The 27266-nt window shown below is 39.3% G+C and overlaps 3 protein-coding genes across 5 annotated transcripts; 1 reads left to right on the top strand and 2 right to left on the bottom strand.

Annotated features, from left to right (window-relative positions):
- Nucleotides 1-121: 121 nt before the first annotated feature.
- Nucleotides 122-2779, bottom strand: LOC110054386 (man(5)GlcNAc(2)-PP-dolichol translocation protein RFT1-like). Its single transcript, XM_089285419.1, has 3 exons — nt 1628-2779; nt 1035-1266; nt 122-466 (listed from the first exon to the last, which is right to left on the bottom strand). The coding sequence occupies exons 1-3, from the start codon at nt 2742-2744 to the stop codon at nt 178-180; spliced, it is 1638 nt and encodes a 545-aa protein (XP_089141545.1). The 5' UTR covers nt 2745-2779; the 3' UTR covers nt 122-177.
- A 193-nt stretch (nt 2780-2972) lies between these two features.
- On the top strand, nt 2973-21630 carry LOC110054336 (putative protein disulfide-isomerase A4). Its single transcript, XM_089285417.1, has 36 exons — nt 2973-3140; nt 3276-3405; nt 3901-3988; nt 4645-4719; nt 5362-5407; nt 5693-5785; nt 6321-6381; nt 6624-6691; nt 6866-6957; nt 7205-7273; nt 7372-7508; nt 8421-8488; nt 8731-8812; nt 9019-9031; nt 9170-9235; nt 10096-10235; nt 10596-10666; nt 11053-11117; nt 11263-11495; nt 12027-12094; nt 13318-13399; nt 13701-13713; nt 14183-14251; nt 14747-14910; nt 15457-15527; nt 16009-16090; nt 16433-16445; nt 17066-17134; nt 17320-17456; nt 18149-18216; nt 18478-18559; nt 19046-19058; nt 19295-19363; nt 19997-20139; nt 20293-20400; nt 20694-21630. The coding sequence occupies exons 1-36, from the start codon at nt 3093-3095 to the stop codon at nt 20879-20881; spliced, it is 3084 nt and encodes a 1027-aa protein (XP_089141543.1). The 5' UTR covers nt 2973-3092; the 3' UTR covers nt 20882-21630.
- A 944-nt stretch (nt 21631-22574) lies between these two features.
- Nucleotides 22575-26282, bottom strand: LOC110054335 (uncharacterized). 3 transcript variants are annotated; one of them, XM_020760719.2, is made up of 4 exons: nt 25477-26281; nt 23951-24283; nt 23598-23618; nt 22575-22900 (listed from the first exon to the last, which is right to left on the bottom strand). In XM_020760719.2, the coding sequence occupies exons 1-4, from the start codon at nt 26026-26028 to the stop codon at nt 22880-22882; spliced, it is 927 nt and encodes a 308-aa protein (XP_020616378.2). In that variant the 5' UTR covers nt 26029-26281; the 3' UTR covers nt 22575-22879. The 3 variants fall into 3 exon arrangements, with proteins under 3 accessions (XP_020616378.2, XP_020616379.2, XP_089141546.1); XM_020760720.2 differs by lacking the exon at nt 23598-23618 and having other exon boundaries at nt 25477-26277; XM_089285420.1 differs by lacking the exons at nt 22575-22900; nt 23598-23618 and having other exon boundaries at nt 23662-24283; nt 25477-26282.
- Between the last annotated feature and the right edge of the window lie 984 nt (nt 26283-27266).

Raw genomic sequence — 27266 nt, 5'->3', positions numbered from 1 at the left:
AGCTCAAGGTAAAGGAAAAATAGTGAGGGAAGGGGGAGAGAGGAGAGTGAAGGTCTATAGTAACAGGGAGTGGGGTGGGGATAACTTCCACCGTTCTACAACACTCCTATAAGTATTAATCTTTTCTTTTTTCCCTGATTGGAGAGTTTACTCCCAGGCTTTTCAGCGGATCTATTTTTACTCCTCTTTCCTTTTTTGTCTTCCGAGCCAGTGCTCCAACATAAAATCCACAAGGGTTTTCTCTTTAATGTAAATGCAAGCCGCGACAACCAGCAAACATATACCACCAGTACCGATATGAAGAATGCGGTAAAGCCATCCATGGTTACAGCACAGACTTGCCTCTGATATGGCAGTTATAGCCCAGGAGATAGCATATGCCACTAACACCGGAGGTGACGGCACAAGACCTTGTAAAGGTTTAAGATGAGGGGCTGCCTTGAAATAGTTGTGGATGAATATAAGGCTGAAAAATAAAGGAAAGTTTTACTTCATATTTTACTACAACAATATTTAAAATTCTGTAAAGAGTGTGCAATGAAAGTTGATTGATTGATTGATTGTACTATGAATTATGCAGAAAATGTTGTTTTTATCAATAAATTATATAGAGTGCACAATATCTGCAAAAGGCTAAGTGGCCTTGACATGTTGTAGTACAAGGCAATAATGTGTGCATGCATATAATTGCCTTGTTAATAATAATTGTCTTTCAGGGGTTGCACCAACAATAGAAGAGTTTAACATAACACTCGCATTCAATCCAAAAAGACTTTGACACTTGAATTTTTTAAAATGCCAACATGTACTCAAGCATTGAACTTCTAATGAACTGTACAAAATGATTACAGCACAGTAAATACAAGCCCTAAAACACTCCTGGTCAATATTTATGTAAGATATAAAACAATTTCCACAACTAAAAGGAAGAAAAAAGAGAGAAGGCACGTGGAACTATATCCCTGGTTTAGGCCAAGTGAATCGAGGCTTTCCCCAAAGGGTGTGCAATAATTAATTGTTTCTTGATTCTATACCTGTGATAAATCCGAAGGAGCATGTTCAGACAGTTGGCAATGACAAAGCCAACACTACCAAGAATGGTGAGATACCACGACGCCCCTAAGAACACTGCTGAGAATACCATCATCTTGTAATTATATGAGTCAACATCATCTTTGCTCATGGCAGCAAACATGAAGCATTCCGTCATGCCGTTTACAGCAATTATCAACACATACAAGCAATGCCATTGCAGCAGAGAGGGACCTGAAAATGGACAGCAAAACTGAGCAATTACTTTCCGTGAAGCTTGCTAGACTTGTAACTGTTGTCAGAATGGTTCTTGAATCCCCCTGCCTAAGCTGCTTATTCAATACATAAACAGGAAACCGTATCGGTCGTAATTTCAAGTCCTGGGATGGCTTTTAATATGCTATGCAGCAGTTACTTTTTGGTGTTTTAAACAAGGAAAATATTTCTTTTATGTTGAAAGCAATTTTGTACATCAGAAAAAAACTGCCTTGAAATATCGTGACATGGCTCCTCCAACCATCAGCACTAATGCCTGAGGTAGGTTACTCCATTGATACCCTCAATTAGAGTATGCTTTAAAAGAGTGAAAAAATACCTTCTCCACTACTGAGAGTAGCACCTCCATATATGTCTAATAACAGGAAGGAGTAACTGTAGCCGAATACCAAAAACGTCAACCCGACTAAAACAACAAACTTTAGAACAACCTCTAGTGTCTCAGAGGCCATTTTTGCTGATTTTGGTGATTGGTGGTCAGCTGAGCTCCCTCTTTCCAAGGTGTGAGCAAAGAAAGTGTAGTAACTCTCCTCAATTGGCATAAACACACATCTGGCAACCAGTGAGCCAAGATTGTTAATCACATCATAAATTCCTTGCTGAGAAAAAGTTAACACCTTGAACAGTGTCATGATGTAGCGTTCACCTTCTGTCAAGATCTTCTTTAAGAAGGATTGTTTGAAAAAGCTCCATGTCAGATGAGCCAGTCCTAAACTCACAAAACTCCTGTCAGTTAGAGTTTTTGGGAAAAAATCGCGTACTGATTTCAGAGGGAAGTCGTTTGCAGCAGTAAGTTTCTCTTTAGGATTAGAGTTAATGTAGTATATGAAGTACACATAGTAGAGAACCATTGATAAAAGCGAGAATGCCATTTGTGCAATGCAAAATGCAATGATCCCAAGATCTGGTACGAAAACTACTAGTCCAAGAGTAATGACACATCTGGCAAAGTTTGCAATGCCTTCAATGACAACTTTGAGCCGTAAAAACACAAATGCTTGAGCAACAACCCAGAGTTGCTCGGACAAGAGTTCAATTGATCCGCAGGCTGCGAAAACAATAACCGCTAAAGGATAATTTGGAATCTTCACTGGATCAGGAATCTCAAGAAGATACAACCATACATAACCAAGAACGGACGACAGTAGAACTCCCAGCGGGGATACACACCAAAGAAGATTGATGACTTGACCCCACCTCTTGTCTGCGGTTTTGCTGAGACAAGCTTTACGGAATGCTTCGCGCGCTACAAACACGATAGTTTGGTTCAGAAGCATCAATCGCACATTCACAATTCCGATCATATCTTTCGTGGTGTAGCGTAGAAGAATGCCGTTCATCATAAAGGTGAGTATCCTAAACATAACTTGCAGAATGACATTGTAAGAAGCGGAACGAACGGTGTTTCTCACCAAACTGTCCTTCTTGTCCGCCATTTTGTCAGCTGTGCAAAGACTAGCATATAAAAAAGGCTGTGATTGGATAATGTTTCTAGAATTCTCCAATCAGCGATCTGATTTTATTGGAGAATTCTTAAAAAATACTGCTGAGCAATACTCTCAGGGTCTCCTATTCTTGTTTAGATAAAAGAATTGATTCTATTGGTCAATTAAAATCACCCTTGTTAAAAATAACCAATAAAAATTACTCTTTGAAAATTGTACTCTCCAGGGAATCTGCTCTGCCCAGTCTCCAGTCACACGTGGCAAAACATCGCTTTTGTATCGAGAAATTTTGTACTCGTGGGATCGTAGTAAACACGAATTTTAGTTCACACCATAAACATGGGGAAGAAAAATTACGGGTTAACCAAGCTTCTTTTTCTAGCATTTGTAAGTATACTTATTGTCCTTTCTTTGTTCTAGATTTTAACCAATTACATTCTTAACAACCCTTAATTTTACATGCTGTTCATTTCCTGAGTGAATTTCATACGGTGGTAAATTTGCAGTTTTATACTTTAACAGCTCGTGGGACCATCCCTTCAGGCCAAGAAAAAGGTGGACAGGAGCTCGATCGTAGAAGTAAATGATATAAAACCATTCAAGAAATTACAAAGGACTCACACGAATTTACTAGTTTTGTTTGCTCAGAGTGGTGAGTTTTACGTTGACCAAATCGAATGCACTGTTTGAAGGAATTCTTAGAAAATATTCAAAAACAATATAGCTACTATTAAGCTTAATTTACGTTTCTTATTTCCTTTGTGAAAAAGAACTTATCCTATTTGAGGCAGTATTATATTACAGCTTAATAACCATGTTTATTTCACTAAATTTGAATTTTCAAGTTCAAAATTAGCCTTAATTTAGCCCTAGGTCACTGCGTGATCAGAATTATTTGTACGAAGTCTGTTCCCGAGTGGAAATTTCGGGGATGTTAGTTTCATCGCACAAATATCTCCAATATTTTTTCCAGACCAAATATTGAATGTTAGGACTCGCATGAGTCATTATGCACGTTTGGTGATATTCTTTGGGTTTGCACTCGTCTAGATTTCTAAAATATATCAAAGTCACCCTGGAAACCGGAAAAAAATTACCGCGTTTAGTGTTAATTGCAAGCTGCTTTGTCAAACAATTCTTTTCGCAGAACGTGATGCTTCAAGTAGATTTGGAGTTCTGGCACAAGTTGCTGAGGAAATTAGAGGAAAAGGAACGATAGCATATATAAATTGTGGGTATGTTGTATTTAAATGATCTAGACAGCTGAAGATAAAAGCAACGAACACCTGCAGTAATTATCATAAATCACTCTTACTCATATTGTCACTGTTGTAAAAAAATAATGATATTTAAATTGTCAAGTTGATACATTTCTTATATTTTTAATATATGCATTGTATTCCAATCTTAATACGTTTTTCTCCTTCTTGTATAGTAGATGAAACATTAGTGCACTAACCTCCACGTTCATGGGTGCAAGTTTGAGAAACAAAACCTGGGTGCAGAGAAAATAGCTACTCTAGGTTGTGCTGCCTTGAGGGAAAATGGGGCTATTATCTTATAGCCCAAAGGCCTTTCCTGGATATACAAGTCCAAAACCTAGCATAGAAAGCCTTTATCCTCTCTAAAAGAGAATCTGGATCTGAGAAATTATGTCTAGATTACTGCCCAGGTATCCAAACTATTTTGTGTACTTAGCTGTGGACTAGGGGAAGCCTGGGTCCAGCAACCTTCCCTTCTACCCCAACCTCCTCAACCCGCCCCCCTCCCTCCCCCAATTTAAGTAAGGGTGGTCTTATCTTCTCTCTTTTGCCTTCCAGCACCTTTAGATCTTCTACTGTTTCCAAAACTTGTCTAGAGAACTTACAATTTGTTTTGTATGTCTTCATAGGGAAAGCAAAGATACCAAAAAATTATGCAAGAAGCTTAAAGTTTCACCACAACCTGTTGTGCTTAAGCATTACAAGTAAGTTTAAACGTTAGGTAATGCTAACCTACATGTGCCTGTGCAAACGTTTGCAGATAATTGCTGCACTTTCAATTGGTTGTTAGTTTCATTAAAAATCCTTATACCTATACTTATAAAAAGGAAAAAATAGCTGAAAAGAATGAAGTAACTAGGAATATTTCCATCTTTCACAAGTTATGTCACTTGTGCATACCACTGAGTTGAGATTCAATGTGAGAGTCAAATCTAATAGACAGATAGCAGTATGTTTATTTTACAGTTTTGTTTTATCAATAGTAAGCATTTCCAAAAGAGCCTACTTGCTCCTCTTCCCCACATATTCTTTATATCACCCATATGCCCTCTACTCCTACTATCATGTTACCATCAGTACATTCCTGAGCACCTTCCAATCTTTCAAACTGACCACACCACCCCCCTCTCACAAAATAAATTATTATGTCTTCACTACACATCCTAGCTACCCTTTTGATGAAGATCTTTTTTCTATTCTCCCTTCTCATTTTTTTCCTTACCTTGTACTAACCCTAGTTACCTTGTTCTCCCCCCCCCCCCCCTTCCCCCCGATACACCTAACCCTCGCTGTACTTTAAAGATTCCAGGAGATCTAAATCTTAGTCATTCTTTTCAATTTGGCAGAGATGGGAACTTCAATAAAGATTATGATAGAAAGAATACAGTTAAGGTATACTAAGTGTTTTATCCTGCGATAGTGACACTGTTGTCGATGTAGTGTTTAAGTTTATCTAGGGCTGGGCAATGTGATACAGGTATCTCTGAGAACAAGAAGTCTAATATTGTATATACAGTCTGTGTAAAAGTTTGGTTATTAAAACTGTATAGATTTGCTGTCGTACTAGAGACATCAGAACACTGTGCTATGCTGAGGCAGTACACTGTATTAGCACAGTGATGTTGATATTCCATGTTTGACTTTTGTCCTTTGAAAATAACCTTTGTATCTCTGCAGTCAATGATAAATTTTTTGAATGATCCTTTGGGAGAGATGCCATGGGAGGAAGAAGAAGGCACAGAGGATGTACAGCATATTCACACTAGAGGGGTTAGTAAATTATGTGAAGTTCTAAACATTTCAAACTTGTCATGATTTTTCAAGTTGACCAATTAAATCAGCTATACAAGGGTGCATGAAAACCTGGAAGTCCTTCTATTGATGTTTCCCATACTCCATACTTTGTGGATGAATTCTTTCAACAACAGGTAATTTCTTTAATAGCATCAAGGGAAAAGCAAGCATACTCAGCCGTAACAGGTGTTGGGGGTTACAACCCTTAATGGCAGCCCTGATATTGATAGCCATGGTGGAAATATTTAATCACAGCAGTCGAGGTCAAATAAAAATATATATAAGTTTTATCATTATTAATTACCCATTTTAATCCCCCACGGAAGTTTTTTTTTTTCTAAGACCACCCAAACCCCTCTGGAAATTCCAATTAAGCTTTATATATTTCTTTAAATTTTTTGGTGTTACAGAACCCCCCACTCCCCAGGAAATTCCAATCCCTCTTGTGGGGGGATATTTTCTGGAACTGCGCAATGTTATTCTTAATTATATAATTATTTTATTTTTGCAGGAATTTGTTAAACTGACAACAAAAGAGAAGAAACCAGCTATGGTCATGTTCTATGCTCCATGTAAGTTGAACTGTCTTCCAAAACCTTGTACATAACAATTTTATATGTGCCTGTGATTTCAGATATGGCTTTCATTATTTTTTATATAACAACAATGTCATGATCCATGCCTGGATGTTGTGTGTTTAACTGTAATGATCAATCATGTCTTCACATCTTTTTCTGCAGTTCAAAGATATGATCTTTCATATAATTATTCCCTTGTACTTTGTTGTTATTCATTGCTTCTGTTTCCTCTGCAGGGTGTGGATATTGTAAGAAGTTAAAACCTGACTTTGCTTTGGCAGCTACTGAACTCAAAGGAGAGGCTGTGAGTCCTAACAATATCAAATGTTAGATATAGTAAATTGGATCTTATTATATTAAATAAATTTGTGTGACCAACCTCTCGTCTGTAGTGATTGTTTATATTTTAATGCAGTTGCCTTCATGTATTTATTTCAAAACGTAATAAAGTTAAGTCACAAAGTATTTTCTCCATCAGATAATGGCTGGTATGGATGTAGACACATACGAAGGATATCCTATAAGAGAGCAATTCAACATCACTGGATTTCCTACTTTGATATATTTTGAGTAAGATGTTTAATATACTATTTTAATTAATAAATATTTAAATTTGCATTAAAGTTAAATCACAGTAGATATTAAGTGTCCAGATACCTTTGGGACTATGTGCACATGTCAGTGTGTGCCCAGTGAAAGAAGTGTCTGTTTGAAGCGGGCATTAAAAGTTGGAAATTCTGTACATATTATGCTGTTCTTATTAGCATAGTTTAACCTACTTTTGACCCCTTTTCTATCATTAATATGACTTTTTCAGAGGTGGTGAAGAAAAGTATCGTTATTCAGGAAAACATGACAAAGATTCTCTTGTAGAGTGGATGAGAAAGTGAGTAATGTAAAAGCTGTGTTTCTCCTTGGAAGCCAGACCCTATTTTGGGTTTTAAAACTGCAGTACAATAAAGTGATTTTTTTGTTTCATTTTAGCCCTGCACCTTCAACTCCTCCCCCTAAAGAAGAAGAATGGAGTGACATACCCAGTGAAGTCATCCATCTTAAAGATGACACATTTGACGACTTTATTGCTAACAATCCTTCAGTCCTGGTCATGTTCTATGCTCCATGTAAGTATCTTTGAAACTTGCTTTCAGCATGATATGAGAACTTGAGCACTGACAACTGCGACCCTGACAACAACTCCTTGTAAAAAATAAAATAATTTAATATCTTACGGAATTAGATCTGTTCAGAGTATCTATAGGTCTCAGAACTTGCTCAATTTGATTATGTAATGTCTGTAATGTCAGTGTTCAATTCCAAATAAATACGTAGAACTTAGTCATTTCACATTGTTGTTGTGCAGAGGATGGCAAAGAAATGTACAAAGACTTATAGCACACCTGCACAGCTATTGTTCTACTCACTGATAAAGCCTTTTTGTTTGGTGGCATTCTTGTTGGCATTGCCATTGTGGTTTGCTTAAGTTTTCCATTGTTAGTGGGTGGGTTAGTGGGTGAGATTCTGGTCCAACCATCTGAGCAACGAAGAGCTGTACGAAGCCACAGGGAGTATGCTAGTGTCAGTCCTTATACGAGTGAGAAGATGGCGATGGTTAGGGCATGTATTGAGTATTGAGTATTGAAACCTGACAACATCTCGAGGACTGCACTGATGTGGGCATCTGAAGGTAAGAGGAGGCGAGGTTGGCCAAGAGAGATGTGGAGAAGAACTGTGGAGAAGGACAGGAACAAGCCCGGATGGCACACATGGGGAGCTGCTGCTGCATTGGGCTCAGACGTGGATGGCATGATTTTCTGGCCAGCGTCAAGAGTCCTCATGGTCCCGATGTGGATGAGTGAGTGAGTGTGAGTGGGTGGGTGAGGTCAGATGGGACAGAATGCCCTCGGAACAAGACACAGTGTGTTGTGCCACCCTAGCCTGTCCACGCTGATGATAGATTAAACATCTGCTAACCTGTCACTAGCTTACTGCTCATGGCTTTTAAGACACTGAATCTTGTTTTTATTGAATCTTAGGGTGTGGTCACTGCAAAGCTATGAAACCAGAGTACACTGATGCTGCTAAGACTATGAAGGATGAAGAGGTATCGCCAGTAAATAGTTTATGTTACTCTATCTTTTAGTTTTGTGCTTAAAAGTGCTGCATATATGTACATGTAGTTCTGTCTATATAATCTTGAGTCCTGGAACACAGTGCTCAGATTTTTGCTTGTACACCATAATTAAGTTGTTGTTGAAAGATGTGAATATTTATTGTAATATCATTCTGAGAGATCCCAACTGTTGTGTTCCTCTGACGTGTTGACGAAGAGTTTATTCATTTTAGGTGTCAGGTATTCTAGCAGCAGTAGATGCTACAAAAGCAAAAGAAGTAGCAAAAAGATTCAATATTGAGGGCTACCCAACAGGTAAAAAATGTCACTGTATTCACTGACTTGTAGGTAAAACTCTTATCAAAATTATTGTTGTTTTTCACTTATCTCTAGTCGTGGTGAATAAGTACTTACAAGTACTGTATTGAAAATAATTTTCATACTGCCACTGTGGTCTCAATTTTGTCGTAGCTTTGTTCCTCAATTAATGGATTTTTTTTTCTTTTCTTATTTATTTGCAGTGAAATATTTCAAGTAAGTTTAAAGTTCTTAACTTTTTCAGTTCTTAAAGTTTCCTGTGTTCAAGTTTTGTTAATTTTGTTAATATTTAAAAATATGTTTTTACAGCTAGAGTTGAAAACCATTTTTTGTTTTGTTATCACTGATTTATAGAGACGGTGAAGTTGCCTTTGATGTGAATGAGAGAACAGCTGATAAGATTGTTGAATTTATGAAGGAGTAAGTAAGAGCTGTGATCATATTGTGATTTAAGAAAGCACACTGCGTGAATACGATGCCTTGCAGATTCTAAAGTGGAGTTGCCTATTACAGGGCTTGACTTTTTGGTAAAAACCCTTGGGGCCAGCTTGCCCCTAAGTTTTCAGATTTAGTTACCAGCAAAAGTATTTCAGTGAAAAGCGTGAAAAGTTAGTCGTCAGTGAGAAAAATCTGTTGCATTGGCAACCCCAGTGGTTGCAACTTCGAGCTCTGTATTAGATGCACGTGCATGTACAGTGTAAGTGGCAAGCATGAGAAGCTTGTATTTGTACAAATGTCTATGCAGAATTAGCACTTGATACATAATTATTGCAGAACTCTGACGCCAGCCAATTGATTTTCTTATTCCAGCCATATCACTATCAGAACTGGTCGGAACTAATTGAGAGAGAGTTTTGATCATGTTACCACTGGTCACATACTTACTGTGGAATTGGACCACTGAAGACTTTTGATAATAAATAACGATTGGAAAACTCTGACCATTCATCAGTGCTGGCACTAAACTTTGGTTATTGCATGCAGAGGTACATTTGCTTCTCCCCCCAGATGGTATTCTAGTCCTTGAAGGTTACTTGGTAGTATTTTTTGCAGTTTGTTCCAAAAACATGCCAGTACTAATTTTGTAGAGAAAAGTACAATACTATGAGTAATTAAAAGTGTCTAAGTTCACAAAGACATAACACAATGTCAAGTGAACTTACATGTACTGTACCTAATGGGCAGTGCCATTTAAACATGACTGCCAAGTCCATAGTCTCAATTGCATTGCCATAAAGGAATCAGTAGATGATCTGTGTTTATCTTCTTCCTTTCTCCAGTCCAAAGGAGCCACCCCCTCCCCCTCCCCCAGAGCAAAATTGGAGTGAAATCCCCAGTGAGGTGAAGCACCTTACAGATGAGACATTCAAAGGCTTTCTTAAGAAGAAGAAACATGTCTTGGTCATGTTTTATGCTCCATGTAAGTAGCAGACTTAAATGTTGGGGTACTTACCATTTACATGGGAAAACCAGAAATTCCAGTTGGAAAATCAAATGGTTCGCGCTATTCCGTTTGGGAAGCTTCAGAAGATATGGGCTGTGATTTGAGGTGATGCTATTTTTCTGCTCTTTTAAGTCTCTCTAGCTGATGTGGATATACTTTATAGCGATTCCTTCTCCCTCAACGTGGCATTCAATTGTTTAATGCTTATGCCTGAAATTTCCTACCGGATGGTTTTTGTAAATGGTAAGCACCCTTGGTTTCACGTGTGTCAAGTTTAAGTGTGCTGTGTTTATGTTAAGACAAGTTCAAATGTGTTATGTCCTGTATCTGTGTTAGGGTGTGGTCACTGCAAGAAAGCTAAACCAGAATTTATGGATGCTGCCCAACATGATGCAGACAACAACAAGGCAAGGAAGTTATCTTCGTTTCTGTGTGGTGTTTCATTTCCTGTTTTGGAAAAATGATATAATTGTTGTGCTTTATTATGGGAAGCAGCAAAGTCTTTTCTGTACTAGAACTATATGGCAAACAAAATGTTTTTTATCTCTGTAACTAGTTTCTCAGTCTCCATCATAGATAAATATTGATAGCAAATTATCTGAAAATATGAGTAGCAAGTGGCACTTTGAAGTGTCTTTATGGCTGTATGGCATCTAGTCTAGTTCTGGCCCTCCGAACTCTCTGTCGCACATGTGTTGTGTGGCAGAGAGAGAGGGCCAGAACTGGATTAGTATGGTGTAATAATATTATGGTTTAATAGTGACAAATATTGCTTTTCTTGTTGACTGATCAGGTTGCTTATGCCGCTGTTGACTGTACAGTTCACAGTGTTGTGTGTAGCCAGTATGATGTCCATGGGTATGAATTGCCTTTTATTATCCTTTCTTGATCTTTGAAACTGAAGGTTGATTATTTTCTTTATTCTCATCACCTGTTTCGATGGAACTGTGTGAACACTGAAAGGAGAATTTATGTGTTGATTGTTCATTCTGTTGTGTTTCAGATACCCCACTTTTCGTTACTTCAACTATGGCAAGAAGGACTTCAAGTACACTGGGGGTCGGGTGGCTAAGGATTTTATCCAGTTCATGGAAGACCCCCGTGAGGGTCCCCCACCTCCACCCCCTGAGCCAGAATGGAAAGACATTCCAAGCTACGTCACTCATTTAACTGACGATACTTTTGATGACTTTATGAAAATTCACGATTCAGTTCTTGTCATGTTCTATGCACCATGTAAGTTGTGTTATGAGTGTCAGATTAATTTAGCTGTCTGAATTTCAGCAGTTTTACCAAGCAATTTATTTTAAGGAACTGTGGAATTCAATTTTTGAACCTCCAAGGCGGAAACGAAAATTGATTTGAAACCTCGAATAGTTTGAGAAATTGGGATAAAATTGCAGTGTTCAACTGAGGAGAGGGTAACTTCGAGAAAGTGGGATTCCATCGTTTCATCAACACGAAAATCCTCTGAGACTTCTTTGTTTGCTTTATCACCATTCCAGTGAAAGAACTATAATGGTTTTGCAGTAAGCAAATGACTGGAATATCACTAAACGATCACAAACGGGAAGCAAGATTTTTGATATTACTATTTATGGATGTGATGTACTTACCACAAAGAACAACGATGGCGGCTTGTGTATTCTCAGGTTGCTTAACAATGAGCGAGCTCCATAGAGCAGTGTTCAGTGTTTTTCTTCTTAGGGTACAACAGGCGAGACCTTGACTCATGTTTCAACTTGAACATATTCATTCGTATTTCAGGGTGTGGTCACTGCAAAGCAATGAAACCAGCATACAGCGAGGCTGCACAAGAGTTGCAGAGCAAAAACGTGCGTATACATAATTAGGAGGGAAATTTCTTCTCCAATTATTGCTATTTGTAAGACTGGCACTTAACTCAAAAGTAACGCAGCCACGTAAAGCGAAAGGGTGTTGCTACTCACCCTGGGTGAGTAAATCACAGATTGATCCCAGCAGTTTGTCAAGTGTTACGCTCGGCTGACAATCCACATGTACTGATGTAGACGACTTAATCATTGATGGAGTGAGGCAAGCAAGAATAAAGTGTTCTGTCCAAGAACACCATGGGCTGGGCTCAAACTCCAAGTGGTTACCTCCTACCTATGTTTCTCTCGTCTAGCACTCCAAAAGTAAAGCCAGCGTGCCTTAAAACTGCACTCCATTTAAGAAAGAGAAACATATGCCCTATCGAGTTTTAGTATAAATCTGCTAGCGTTCTATATTACGAATGTCGTTCGCTGATTGGCTACGCTACTCACTATCTATTCTGTTGTAGATAGTGAGTAGCCTAGAAGTGTGCGATTATTGTCAAAATGAGGGCCGATTCTTTGCGTTTTCGAGGTGTCTGTGAAGAGGATTGAGAAAACGTTTTGAACGATTTATACTAAAACAATTAGATTATTCGCTGTCGATTTCTATGCCTCGGCAACTGTCACGCGATAGAAATCTCGAGCTCATAATCTAATTGCTTAAGGTCATTCCCCAGTATTGCATTGCGCATCCCTACTGCGCATAGTTTCACGCGTGATTAGCGCGCGCGCATTAAAAAATGGCGGCTTTTTCTTTACGGTTGGACCTCGCCATGGAGGTAAATCGTCATTTTCTCGCAAACGAGTATGGTGACCTATCATTTTTTTCTGTTTTTTTGAATTGAGTAATAGATTTCTCTCTGTAAAATAAATATGGACCAATTCTCAGTGTAGAACAAAAAACAATCGTCGGAAACGTGAATTTAGCAAGCAATCGTGACTACAATCATAGTGCTGTTATAAGGATTTAATGGGTATAAACAAGGTGCTGTTGCTCCTAATCGAACATGGGGACCCCTCATTTTTATTTCAAAATTTGAGTTCCTATAATATAAACATTCAATAAGCAAAGTTGCACAAAAATCTCAGTGCAGGTTCTATTTCAGTGGAATGACCTTAATAGAAACACCAGATTAAACCAATCACCGCGCGTGTTTTCTTTAAGTTATTTTCTAAAATCATTTATCACACCGTTTATTTCTGTTTTCTTTTGATCACTGCAGGCTCGTAGCGTGCTTGCGGCGGTGGACTGTACTAAAGAGAAATCACTGGCGAAGAAATTTGACATTGGAGGATACCCTACAAGTAAGCTCAATCATGTACCGATTTCACGTTTTGCTTTCACTGGCGACTTTTAGTAGCGCATTTTGGGAATCGCTTGTTTAGCCACCCTTTAGATGTGCGATTACAGATTTTATTGTTCAGGCGGGGAGGAGTGAAAGGGCACTTTTTATAACATTACACGTGTGTGTTTCCGTGGACTTTCCTTTCGCTGGCCAGTCCCAAAGATTTTAACTACATTGGAAGATTTCTTGTCATTTTCTTTCTTGGTCTAACAATTCTGTTTTTTCTTTGCACGTGACTGGAAAACTGAAAAAACAAACAGTTAAATACTTCAGGTAAGGCTATATTTTTGGTAAATACTGTAGCTGCACTCTTGATGATTTCAGTTCAATTCCTGAGCGTATGAACAATCTGGGAGGCGTGATGTCCTCATGGTTAGCGCGCTCGTCTCTGGATCGAGCGGTCCGGGTTCGAGCCCTGGCCGGGGACATTGCGTTGTGTTCTTGGGCAAGACACTTTACTCTCACAGTGCCTCTCTTCACACAGGTTTATAAATGGGTACTGGCGAATTTAATGCTGGGGTAATCCAGCGATGGACTAGCCTCCCATCCAGGGGAGAGTAGAAATACTCCTAGTCATTTCATGCTACAGAAACTGGGATAAGCTCCGGCCTGATGGTCCACTTGGCTCTTATGTAGACTTAACGTGCCCATAAACAATCATTTTGGTGTTAGAAAAGTCAAGTGATTTATTGTTATGAAAGGCATTTTTAGATAATTGAATTGCCGTCTTTGTCTTGTACAGGAAGGGCGAGTTTTCTACGGAATACAGAAAAGCGAGGGCGAAGGAGGATATTGTAGACTTCTTGTTGATGTAAGTTTGAAATTCACTACAGGGAAAGGGCGATTTATTTTTTTATTTTTTATTTTTTATTTTTATTTTTTTATTTCTTTTTTTAATGCAACCATGCCATAACATGCGCTGATTTATATAGTAGCCATAGACCACAGAACACTGCAGCAAATTTTCTTGAAATGGGTTGTTCGCTTGTGTTGACGTCAAAAGGCGATAAACTCTTTTTTTGCCAGCTCGCCTGTTTAAATCGTTTTGTGTCAACTTTTCAACAGAAGAAGACCTGGTTAGTGTTTTTTCCCCATTTGATGGCTATTTTTCAAGCTCAGCAATGGACGTCAACTCGAACAACACGACTAGAACAACACGTGTCAACAAGTGGAACCGAGATCATTAGAGTATTTTCAAGCCCAGGGTTCGACCTATTCGGCCACTTATCAAACTCCTCAATGAGTAATGCGTGTAGCCAGAATACAGGCCATTTCTTACAATTCGCTGTTGTTGTTCTTGTTGTAGTCAAGAAGATTCAGCATCAGCTGACGCCAAACCAGCCAAACCTGAAAAACCGGTTGAACCTGCTTGGAGTGACGAGGATACTGATGTGGTTCATTTAACAGGGAGCACTTTCCGGGAGTTTATCCAGACTCACAGCTCTGCTTTAATCCTGTTTTACGCTCCATGTAAGTTATAAATCTTACATGCCAGGCTTATGGCCAGTGCAGAATTGCCGTACTTTCAAGATCCCCCCCCCTCCCCCGGCTACCACATAAGGTCGACCTGCACCAATTACCTTCAAGTTTATAATTAGCGAAACGTAACAACAAATAAAAAACACAAACAATTCCTCTAGCCCCAAGAACGAAAGAGGTGCAGTAACAAGAACGAATCAAAATATAGGTTTTAAAGTAGAGCAGATCAACCAGGCACTTCTTCAATTCATAAGTTTTTGCTCTCTGGCCAGTTAATCTAGGAATACAGGCAACAAGGAAATCAAAAGGTTTGATTTGGGAAGGAAGCCAATTGCCACCATATTGGGAATCAACCGCGACTTGTTTGGGGCATCATATAGCTGAATGTTACTTTCAGCAATCCTTTATAAGTATTCGTTTATGTTGTTTCTTTTTTTTATTTCCGTCATTGATTGGTAAATTTATTCGTTCATTTATAACGTCGTTTCGTTGTTCTATTTTGTTTGTTTATTTGTTTATTTATTTTGATTAAAACAGGGTGTCCACACTGCCAGAAAATCAAACCCGAATTTTCTCAAGTGGCCAAGGAAATCAACACTAAGAAGAAGGTGACTAAATAAACAATCATGTACTACGATTATCAGTTGAGTAAGGCGGGACGAAAGTTTGGTCGCCAAGTTTTAACGTAAAAATCGTGTTGTTGTCACGGGCAACTTACCTCGTTTCCGTTGGTAACAATATCAACAGCCGTTGGTCGCCTGTCGCGTCGCCTACAATTTCGCGCGCTTTGCTGCCAATTGACGTCAAAGGCGGACAAGTTGCCAACGGATACGGAGCCAGTTGCTCGTGACAACAACACGATTTTTACGTTAAAACTTGGTGACCAAACTTTCGTCTCGCCTTACTCGACTGATAATCGTAGTAAATACATTTTTCAGTCTAGAAAATGAGTGTGAACCCAGCTACGAAGTATTTGACTCACGGAGTTTTGTGCACCCCGTGTGTCTCTGACTGTCTATTTGTGATTATGAGTCTTTATTGTAGCGTCCGCGAAATATTCTTCAGTTAATAAATGTTTTTCTTCGGTAGATTCCTGGTGGCCTAGGCGCAGTAGATTGCACTGCGGAGAAAGAACTCTGCACTGAACAGGAAGTCAAGCGTTATCCCTCATGTGAGTACATCACTTCCTGTCATGCGCAGATCAGTACAGTAACTCGTGAATAGATGATTTAGTTATGTGTTATCCAGTCTAACTTCACTTTGTCTTGTTCGTGAACTTGTTAGGCCCTGTGTTAAGTACATTACATTAGTTTTTACCTAAATTCCCTTTGCAATTCACTTTCATTCCCTTTTCCTTAGACGAAAAAAGACGAAACGGGCATGTTAATGTTTAGAAATACTTTGAACTGAAATTTGTAATGCTTCACTTGTTGTTGTTGTTGTAGTTGTTGAAAGTTGACAGTATTAAAATTACCTTTTTTCCTTTCCCTTCTTTTGAATTCAAATGGAACAGTGAAATACTTCAAGTAAGTATTGTAAGTAAGTAACAAAGTAAGGACTTAGAAAATAACTTTTTTCGTAATTTTGTTTCCTATCTAAAAATCAGACACCTGCTTAATTCGCCGAATCGCACGACATCCAAATGATCCTGGAATGACTCAACAAGATTTCCAGTACTATTCTTGTGCTTTTATTGAACTTATCTGATTAAACGCCCTTCTCACAGTCTTACCTTCTCGGCTTGTTCTCATTTGGCTGTGATTTCAGTCGAACCTCGCTATTTCGAACTCTCAAGAAAAACAAAAAATAGTTCGAAATAGCGAGCGTTCGAAATGGCCGATAGTCAATGACTGAAGGGCAAATCCAAGAGAAATGGTTTTGAATTCGAAATAACGGGGAATTTCAAATTACCGTGTTCGATGATAAGCGAGGTCCAACTGTACAAATTTATTGGATTTGCGAAAGGTTAAATTATTAAACAGCTTCAAAATCGCGATAATTGTAGTTTTACGAGAGATATGTACACGTTACCGCGAATACGGAGACTTCATAGTGTCTTACCTCGTCAGAAGATGACGAAAAGACTGTTTGATTGTCCTGACCAGAATATGAACTGATACAGTGTTCATTCCTTTACGGTTTACAGGGATGGCGAGTTTGCCTTTAAGTACGCCAAGAAAAGGAAAGCTGAAGATATGCTCGCTTTTATGAAAGAGTAAGTAGAAGCGGTTGAAATAGCTCCTGAAAAGAATTGAAGATAGTTTTCCTTTCGACATTTTGTTCAGCATTTCCTGGCGGTCCTAGAAAAAGCAACCAAAATAGATTATGCGTCACTGAATATTTGAAGAGCCTTTTTAGCTGCAAAGTAATTCTAACACCAAGAGACATACTGTGTTCCAGTCCCCAGAAGCCCGCCCCACCTCCACCGCCACCCGACTGGAGTAAGGAGCCTGGTAAGGTGCATTTCCTTACGAACGAGACGTGGGATAAATTCATAGGAGAACATTCCTCAGTGCTGGTCATGCTGTTCAATCCTCGTAAGTAAACTGTTAACTTTGATCGGTTTAAAATCCTTATACATAGGCCCTTGATTACGGTTTGGGAGTGTATTTTAGGTAGACTGTTTTTGTCAACAGCAGAAGACAGAACAACTTATTGGCAAAACTTGCAACGAATTCCCACCGCAATTTTGCACGTTTTGGAGTTGTAGGTTCGAATCCCACCGAGGCCCTCCCTTCCAGGGCTAACGCTCAAAAGAAATACTTGAGTTGATTTCCTGCACTCCAAATTACTTTACGCTTGATTCTTTACTTCCGATCCAGCCTCAGACTTATCGGTAGCCAGGGTAACATATAAAACACCACGTGCTTTGCAGCTGGCGTTCACGTGTCAGTCAAAAGAATTGATACAAACCTTTTATTGGTTTACCGGAAATAGAAAGAGCATTTTAAATGTTTTGATATTTAGCAAAACTTGATGCCTCAAATAAGTCCTTTTTTGGATTATTAAAATTCTAACATGGCACCCAGACTTCAGGGAGTAAAGCAAAAGAAGTAACATCGAGAGTGACGAATGATTTCTCTTGTTTTATCATATTCCCCTAAGCCTCCTCACCAAGTTAGGACTATAGTATTTCGAAAGTGGCCTTTTAAGATCATAATGTGGAAGTGAGCGTTGTTGATGATTAGTATTTAATTGTGTTGTACAAACCTGTTTTTTTTCTCCTAAGGCTGCGGTTATTGTAAATCCATGAAGCCAGACTACTTCAAAGCCGCAGAGATCCTGAGTGAGGAACTGGTAAGTCATCCATACGAACATTTTAGCTTTGGGGAGAATGCTCTTAGCAATCATTGAAAATGTTTACCAGGTCTATTTTCAGCCTCGCCATAGCAAGCTTCCTTCATTTCCTTATGTTTTTTTCTGTCATTTTTTAAAGCTGTTCAACAAAATCACATCATTTTTGTTGTGTTCTCTGTTATCTAGGACTAGCTATGATTTCTGCCTCCGTTGTTTAAGGTCGTTGCATCATTGACTAACACCAATTCTTCTTTCATGTAGCCATCCGTGGCGTTAGCCGCCATTGACTGCACTCAATTCAGGTCCTTCTGTAAACAAATGGAAATTGCAGGATATCCCACAGGTAATTTTCGCCGCTTATTGATAATTTAAGCTTGCTTTAGGCTCTTGTATAAAATGCGCTACGTTTTCTATAATTAACGATGCAGTTTTCATGAAGAATTGTACCGCGTACAGTAAAGAATATTTGCGTTCTAAGTAGCTCTGCGAAATGCAGAAGTGCCTTGCACGAACGGTCGCGAAGAGCTTCCTCTCCTTAAAACACAAATTTCGCACGGAGAAAAAGGTATTTCTGAGTTGCTAACATCAGCTTGAAATTGATGCTTTACCCTCATGTTCACCGCTTTCATTCTACTCAGTTTCTTGTCTGTTTGAAAGATTTGGCACCAGGCGTAGTTTTTTAAACATACGGAATTGAATGTTCCTCGTACGCTTGTCTTGTTTATTTAAATTGACAGTACTTCACGATTTTTATACCAGATCTCATTACCTGTACATGTTTTCTGGTCTATTTTGTTTTTCATATTTCTTTTCTTCGACCGGCTATCAGTGAGGTACTTCAAGTAAGTAACAGCGATTTGCTTTGTTTGTGAACTCCAATTTGCTGTTATGACATTTTTAAGGTCTTTTCACTTTACAAGACGCTTCGAGGCTACATGCGACAAAGTTGATCATTTTCTTGATTCTCGTCACCTGTGTGCTTGACATAGATTGATATTGTAAGGAGAATTTAGTTGCTTATTGCTTTTTGAGTAATTAAAACTAAAACAATTATAACCATAAGGTAATTATTTTGTAGAAACGGCGCATTTGATAAAGAATACGAGGGTGACAGATCGGCGGAGGACTTAGTCACTTTTATGAAAACGTAAGTCTGTTCATTTAGCTCTTTACCTGAGTTAAATATTTAACTGCACATGGTTGAAGTTCCACGAAAACAATTTATTTCCGAGTTGCTTATATCTCTTTTTATTATATGGTTAGCTCCGCGAGCGCGCAAGATGAATCAAATCCTGCGCTGTGATTGGCTACCCGAGCGGGCAAAATAGAGCCATCTTGCCCGCTCGGGACTACCCGCCGTGTCCCGCAAGAAAAATTCCCCCGAAAGCTATGTAATAAATCCTTTATTGACCAAGCTTCGGTCAGGATGGCTGGATATTGGCCTCGTTCTTTTTTTGCGAGTTTATGGACCCCGACTCCGAAACCATTCATATGGAAATGTATTCCGCCAACACCTATACTCTCATGCAAATCAAACTCATTTCTTTTGAAAGGTTTTGAACGAGGACTCGTTTTGAAACTGAGGCGTAAGGTTACTTGAAAATGGCCTGTTGTCTTTCAAAAGTTTTGGACGTGGGTCTTTACGAAGTTGTTTTTAAAAGCGGTAACAACTTCTGGTTGTGTTCAGTAAGTGATTTAACATTGAGCTCAAGTAGGCTTTAGATGGAGGGTATCGCATGCAATTTGCGATAAGGTTACGTTGGTTATCTTTCTCTTGTAGAATGAGCGGTTCGCACAGTATACCCGACGAAAAGGAAGCTGGCAAAGACGTCGAACCAGAAGGGTTAAAGATCTTGACGGCTGCAAACTTTGAAACGTTCTTGTCCCAAACAGAGCACGTCATAGTCATGTTCTACGCACCATGTAAGTAACACGAAAAGTGACCCGACTAACATTATGCTTGGGTTAAATTGTACATAGGTTTTTTTTTTTTTTGCATGCTTAACACGTTAAAGGGGAGGTACGAGGCAAAATTTGCAAAGCACAGCAGTGAACGTGTTTCCTTTTCGCATATAGGGTGCGGTCATTGTCAGAACGCAAAGCCCAAATTCCTAAAAGCTTCGGAAGCATTTGCCGATGAACCAAGCAAGGCGTTTACTACTGTGGACTGCACCCAAGACAGCGGTAAGTCGGTCAAAATTATTGTAGATTCTTGAGGAATAAAAGCGAGGATTCGCCCGCTACAGGGCAATGAATGATGTCATTTAATCGATTCTCATTGCCAATCCCTGGTAATCGTCAGAAACTGGAGGCCCATGGGAAGGGTTTGGAAAGACGTTTGGAATTTTGGGAAGTGTTCGGTATTCCCGTGCTGCTATAAGACCTCGACTCCGTGAAGCTATTTAATGGAAAAAGGTCTGGGAAGGACTAATTTGAAATGTCTTGATCTTTAAACTTGTTTGAATTTTTCAACACAGATTTGTGCGACAAACAAGGCGTCAACGGTTACCCGACCATCAAATATTACAGATATGGCTCTTTTGTGGTGGAATACGATGGAGACCGAACAGAGCAAGACTTTTTGGCCTTCATGAAGGCACCTCCTAACCCCCTCCCCCCTGATCAGCCTGATAGCAAGCCGGATGACAAAAGAGACGAACTTTAACTGGTTATAGTAGTTTTCTTCTAGATTATTAGTTCCTTGACATTATACTCTTCAGTCCTTGTTACACCAATGTTCTTCACGAAATACTATTCGAGAAGGCCGAGAGTACCTGCTCGGTAATTGCCGAACGTTTCCAATATTTCTACGAAGAACACCGAAGTTCTCTGAAGTAAAGTTATTTCCAATTGGGCTCTCCTGTTACACAGGTTTCCTTTTTTTATTTTACTTAACTAGATCGTTATAGTAATTATGAAATCATCTCATGATAGTTTTTTCCTCAAAATTCATACTCGCAAATTTCTACCTTTTTACGACGGAGCCTTCATAGCCATTTTGAAATTTTATGACTATTTATTCCAGGAATGAAAAGCACACACAAAAAAATACTCTACTCGAAGCTTTAACGATTTTAATATAATGAACACTTGTGAAAGCAAGTGTTAGTGTTTAGACGGAAACAATTTCCGAGAAACTTTCTCGAGGAAGCTCTCGCTTAAAACAGTAACAAAGTTTATTGCAAAAGAAATTATTGGCAATGCCAGAGATCGATGTCATGCAACACATCAGGTAGTCGTCACACAACGCTTTTTCCGCGAACGTTAGGTGACAATCTTTTTCGTCTGTAAAGAAGACCAAATACATTAACTCTATTTTTCAGCACACATTTTTTCACGGAGTGTTTTTTCTCATGAAAATGGTCGTGTCGTTAGATCTAAATTGCAGATCGAAATAAATGAAAGTGTATTTTATACCTTGTCTTGTCGTTTATTCAATATTGCAAGCGCATAGATGACCATAGGTCACGTTGGTTGCGAAAGTATTTATTTACATCTTCTCTACCAAGTGTCTACCAAGTGTCTACCAATTCAATTTTTCACGGAAACGTTAAACCGTTCTATTGAGGTACCATCCACACTACGCTGGAGGAATTTGAAAACGCAGCTTTATTTCTTCGGTTGGGCCTACCGTCCACACTAATCCGTCATGAAAAAGGAGCTTTTCGAAAACGTTCTTTGCTTAAAAATGAAGGAATTGATAAACGCCGGCTCTTCGCTTTCGTCTGGACTGAAAACATTTTGAAAACAGAGCTTTTCGAAAACGATGGCGTCACCATAATCATGTGATTTCCCTGCCCGAGTTTTCTTCAAACACAAATCCAAAATGACCGGTGATTGTTGCGTTTTTAAATTCCACCTGCGCAGTGTGGACGGGCCTGAGGTCCTCAAAGAAACGTGATGCATGTAATCACGATTTTGCCACGCGAGTGAAAACGTGTAACACCGTGCTACCTGCATTGCTAATTACATTGAGGAGTAGAGTCGAACAAAGGCGGTTTATTTCAGCTGTTAGAAGCAGTGTTTGGAAGACTTTTTGGGGGTTTCATTGATTACAAAGCAGTCGCAGCTTAAACCTGGCTTGCTTCCTGGCTGTCCAATTTGGTGTGGCTTTGCTTCTAGCCATGAAACACCTACGATTGACCTCGAATATCGCGTTGAATTTTATCCTTCTTTAGCTTAATAAATATCTTTACGATCAGAGATAAACTTCTCAGCCAAGCAACTGGAATCAATTCACAATAAGTTATACGAGATGTATCTCATCATAAAACCTTTTTTGCAAAGTTTGTAGGCCAGAAGGATTCTTCTCAGGTTTTCTTGTGGTAACAAACAAGCCAAGCAAACGGCTCACAAACTGAGGATTAGCTACCAGGTGTTTATTGAGCTTTCCATATACACATCTCTTTTTTTTTGTCAAAAATTTGGGAATTATAACTGAAAACAAAATTCCTAATTATCTATAGGGCGGTTATGACACTACTGGCAAAACAGCAAAATTGTACTTGTATTCAATTTCGCATTATATGTTAGTACCAAAACATTCTAAGGTGGCAGAAGATCCCTCCACTGACTTTTGTTTCTCTATCATCAAAGCGTCTTCTTGCATGCGCGTTCTTGAGAGAGTAAACTGCATGGCAGACGTCTCACAAAAGCAAGAGGATTACATAAGACACAGTGTTTCCTGTTGAAGGAAGAAGTACATGAGTTAATCGTCTGAATTATCATAAGCCTGATCGCGTATGGCGAATTACGTCATCCTTTCCAAATATTCGAATGAAGTAGCCAAAAGAAGGCCTAACGAATGGCTAAAACATTCTAACGGCGGAAGGCCTGCTGGTCACTCTCAAACAGCTTTCGCGTTTTTCAAGCCTAAAGAAAACTGGTGATAATTTTCTCAACAAAGGGAAGTGCGTTAATAAACAAATAAAACCTTTTGCCCATGGCAGCATTTTACTGCAACCCGCAGAATCCTTCCGATTAAGGTTTTCTCACACCAATTGAACTTGTTTTCATTTACACCCCTCCGGGGTTATAACATTTAACTAAGAAAGCCAAAACGAAATTGATTATCATAAACATCACGACCATCAATCGTGAACACTGCCAATTGCAATCACCCTGGAAAGCTTTGAGGGCACTAAACCATGCACGATAGGCGCGGGAAGGTTAAAAGCACGGCGACAAATGTGTTTCCTTCGAGGTTCTAAAATATGCAACGATGACAATGTGACGTGACGTGAACATTATGATGCACCTTTCTGTTTTGTTTTTTACAATCCAATGAAATATCCAGAAATCATCAAAATTAACCAAAACCAAATCAAAATCAATAAAGGAACAAAGTGAAAAACAATGAAAAAAATATCTTAAGTAATTACCTTAAAATGATATTTTTTTATCTACAAACAAGAAAAGAGAAAAGAAAGAATTCTTAGAAACCTAAATCCGATGGGCATTGACAAAGTGACAACACATTTTCCTGCAAAACATTTTAGCACTAGATGCAACGTTCAACTGAAAACATTACCCCAAGTGTAGGATGTAGTGCTTTAAAAGGTACGATGCTTTGTGCTAACTAGTTACGCTTGAAAACTGTAGCAGGCGCCTGTACTGTCTCAGTTTAAGGGAATGTGGTTTTTATTTAGAACTATATAAATGTCTCGCCTTCAAATTATTTCTATGAGTGGCAGGAAAAGCCAGTAAACTTGAGCATTAATTGAGTAAGCTCTACCTTGTCAAAAATCACATTGTTTCGATCAGAACTGATCATCTCTGCCACTTCCATCCAACGATCTTTAAAAGACGCCATCATAGTGCGGGTACCGGAACTCTTCAGGATCCTTACAGGGTCGGTTTTCTTGCCAGCCAGATTCACTATCCTTTGGAGGTTTTCAGTTTTCACTGTGGCTGTCTCCGTCACCGAGACTACTTCATCCCAGAATGCAACAGCTTGCATGATAAATGAAACCATGTTCTTTATATCACTGAGCTTCTCATGGCAAGCTTCTCGTTCGCGCCTCAGTCTATCTACTTTTCGGGAAATCTCTTTTAGGTCTCTCTCTACCTAAGAAAACAAACCAAAAACTTACCTATGCTTCATGACCGCGCAATAGTTTGTTCAGAAGGCCTTAATTAACGGGCCAAGAAATTCAATTCAAATATGATACCGGCCGAGTTAGAGTTTTATTCCGCGACGTGTCAACTCCAACTTTAGTCATATTGCAAAAGTACTTTCATCTTATATTCGTTTGTAACGAATCACCTTTCCAGAGACTAAAAGTGAAATAAAACGCAAATTAGCCGCGAAGAAAAATATTCATTTCTGCTGACGAAGCATGTGTGATAAGAGTGAAAGCTTCAGAACGTGTTAGTTTTAATTTTCCATCACAGCACAAGTAATTTGTCAAGAACAAATGTAAATATTCCGGGGACAAGTATTAACTTTATTTCTTTTATTACCATTTTGTTTTTTCAGAGGGAGAAATATGTCCTTAAAACTGGCAAAGGCCAGCTTGCAAATTTGGATCGCCTGACGTCTATTGCTCTTATTTGGGCGCCCCTGACCCTTATTCAGGTTCTAATTTAGTTCGTTGGGACAACATCACTTCAATTGACTCATTCGCAAAGACGATTTCGCGATACACAAGCACGTCGACGCAACTAACTAAAGACGCGCCGAATTTAAAGCTCTCTATTTGTAACAGCAATTCCGTCGCGATTTGTGGTTTCGAATGTTCACCATGTTGCTAATTTAGCTAAAACTCAACGCAAAACGAAGAAACAAATGAAACCAGACGGCAAACATGCCAATAAACTGTTCACTTCTGTTTTACTGAAGAAGTGGTCGATTGAACGACATTGCACTGCTTTAAAGGAGTTGTCTAGCTTTCCATTGTCGTGGGTTTGGAGGTTTTCATGCCACATGCTGAGTCAACAACATTTTCCACTTCTATTAATTCTCGCAAAAGTTCATTTAAACAAGAAGACTCTGACAGCTCAGACAACAATAAAATCATTTTTACGCACGTTCATTCGAAACAATCGCCAAATATTGGAATGAGTCAAACTGAATGTCACAGGCAATATCCTTTAAATTAATCTACCGTCAGCCTACGGTATATGCGCTCCACAGAAGGGAAATTCCGTAAGGGAATCAGCATAAAGTTATACGCTATTCTTGTTTATTAAATGAACAGCCAATCGATCTCCTTAGTGATAAAAGCTTTCCACTAAACATGAAAGATGTAAGAAGCTCACCTCAGAGATCCGAGAGTTAACCCATCTGAGATCACTTTCTGCTTTATCGACATCCCTTTCGTGGCGCTGCATTTCTCTGTAAGCGTCAGACGCCTTTTTTGAGCTGTCCTCAAGTATAGCAAGGAGCAAACCAACAATGGGTATCCAGAAGAAAGGCTTCATTTTCTCATATTCCCTTTCTGCATCTCGCTTCGCCCTCTCCGCCTCTCGGTACCTGCTTGAGGCCTCTTCCTTGCTTCGTTGGTATCGTTGCCTCTCGTCGGTCAAAGAGGAATTCTTACTTTGCAATGTTTGCTTTTTGTTTGAAAGCTGCGTCTCTTCAGCGAAAAGGTCGTTCATTTGCCGAGTGAGGCTCTCAACCTTACGCTTATGATCTTCCTCTGCCTTACTCAGCTTATCAATAAGGATTGCAGCCTTCTGCTTCAACATTTGCCCATCTTTCTGAACGGACCGCAGAACGACCGCCGAGCGTTTAGCATCGCCGCTTTTCACAGCCTCCAGAGCTGTTTCCACGGCGTTAAAACACTTAGAACTCAATGAAATTAACGCCATGTTTCTCAAGCAAGTTCCACGGGTTACGTTAAAATTATGTAACGACCGAGGGATGAAAAACTACCAAAGCCTTTCGTTTTCGTATGTTGGCAGAGGTTACTGAGTTCAATTTGGTACGTCTTATTCGTCAGAACACAAAGAATGCAATTCATTCACTCTCCCAAGTTCCAAGAAAACAACCCTTTGGTGACATAAAAAAAATCCCTAGGAATGCACTAGCTGTGTGCATTAGCAGATCCAGACCTTGAGCTAAGGGGGGGGGGGGGGGGGGGAGTGTTACTTGCCCTGCCAGCTTTTCTTCCTTCTGCGATTTTCTCTTTTTCACCCAATATAGAGCGGGGTGGGGGGAGGGGACGGCGGGCCCCTTGGGCCCCTCCCCTAGATCCGCCACTGGTGTGACATTTTTTCAAACATACGAGGTAACAAAATACCAGCAACTGGCAGTTTACCCTGCGTGATCCGACTTCTTAAGAGTGACGCTTTTTAACTGCCACAGAAACTGAAGTGTATCGGTTAAAGATCAATCTGCCTCCTACGAAAAAGAACAGGGAAACGTGCTTTGATTGTAAACAGCTATAAATCACTCCACAACCAAGTATGGTAAGTGAGCAGTGATAAGTGAGCAGTGATCAGATTTATGCAAACTGAGCACTCTAGCTTTCGGGGAAAAGAAAACAAATTGACATTTAAGTATACAAGAAATGTAAACTGTCAACCGCACATTTATGGTAAGACAACACAACCACTGACTACTATGCCTATACCACTATGCCGTTTCTAAGAAAAAAGAAAACGTGAGTTATTTATAAACAACTATGAACCACTCCATAACCAAATATGGTCAATAAAAGCCACCATTGGTCAGATTTATGTTGCAACAAGTCCCAACTGCGTTGTTTTCGAGAATGCAACAATTCACTAGACGCTTTTTTACCCAAAATAAGGGGGGTGCCAGGCCCCCCCCCCGGGCCCCTCCCCTAGATCCGCCACTGGTGTGACATTGTTCAAGCAAACGAGGTAATAAAATGCAAGCAACTGACAGTTTACCCCGCGTGGTCCTACTTCTAGAGAGTGACGCTTTTTAATTGCCACAGAAACTGAAATGTAATGGCTATAGATCACTTTCCACTCAAAAGCGCAGAGAAAACCCTGATCTGCCTTCTACGAAAAAGAACAGGGAAACGTGCTTTCATTGTAAACAACTATAAACCACTCCACAACCAAATATGGTAACAAAA

The sequence above is a fragment of the Orbicella faveolata genome, unplaced genomic scaffold (genome assembly GCF_042242905.1).
Source record: "Orbicella faveolata isolate gen_17 unplaced genomic scaffold, um_ofav_v1 contig_13, whole genome shotgun sequence".
In the NCBI taxonomy this organism is placed as follows: Eukaryota; Metazoa; Cnidaria; class Anthozoa; order Scleractinia; family Merulinidae; genus Orbicella; species Orbicella faveolata.
The sequence above is the reverse complement of the archived record's forward strand: the minus strand, read 5'-3'. Positions and strand labels throughout refer to the sequence as shown.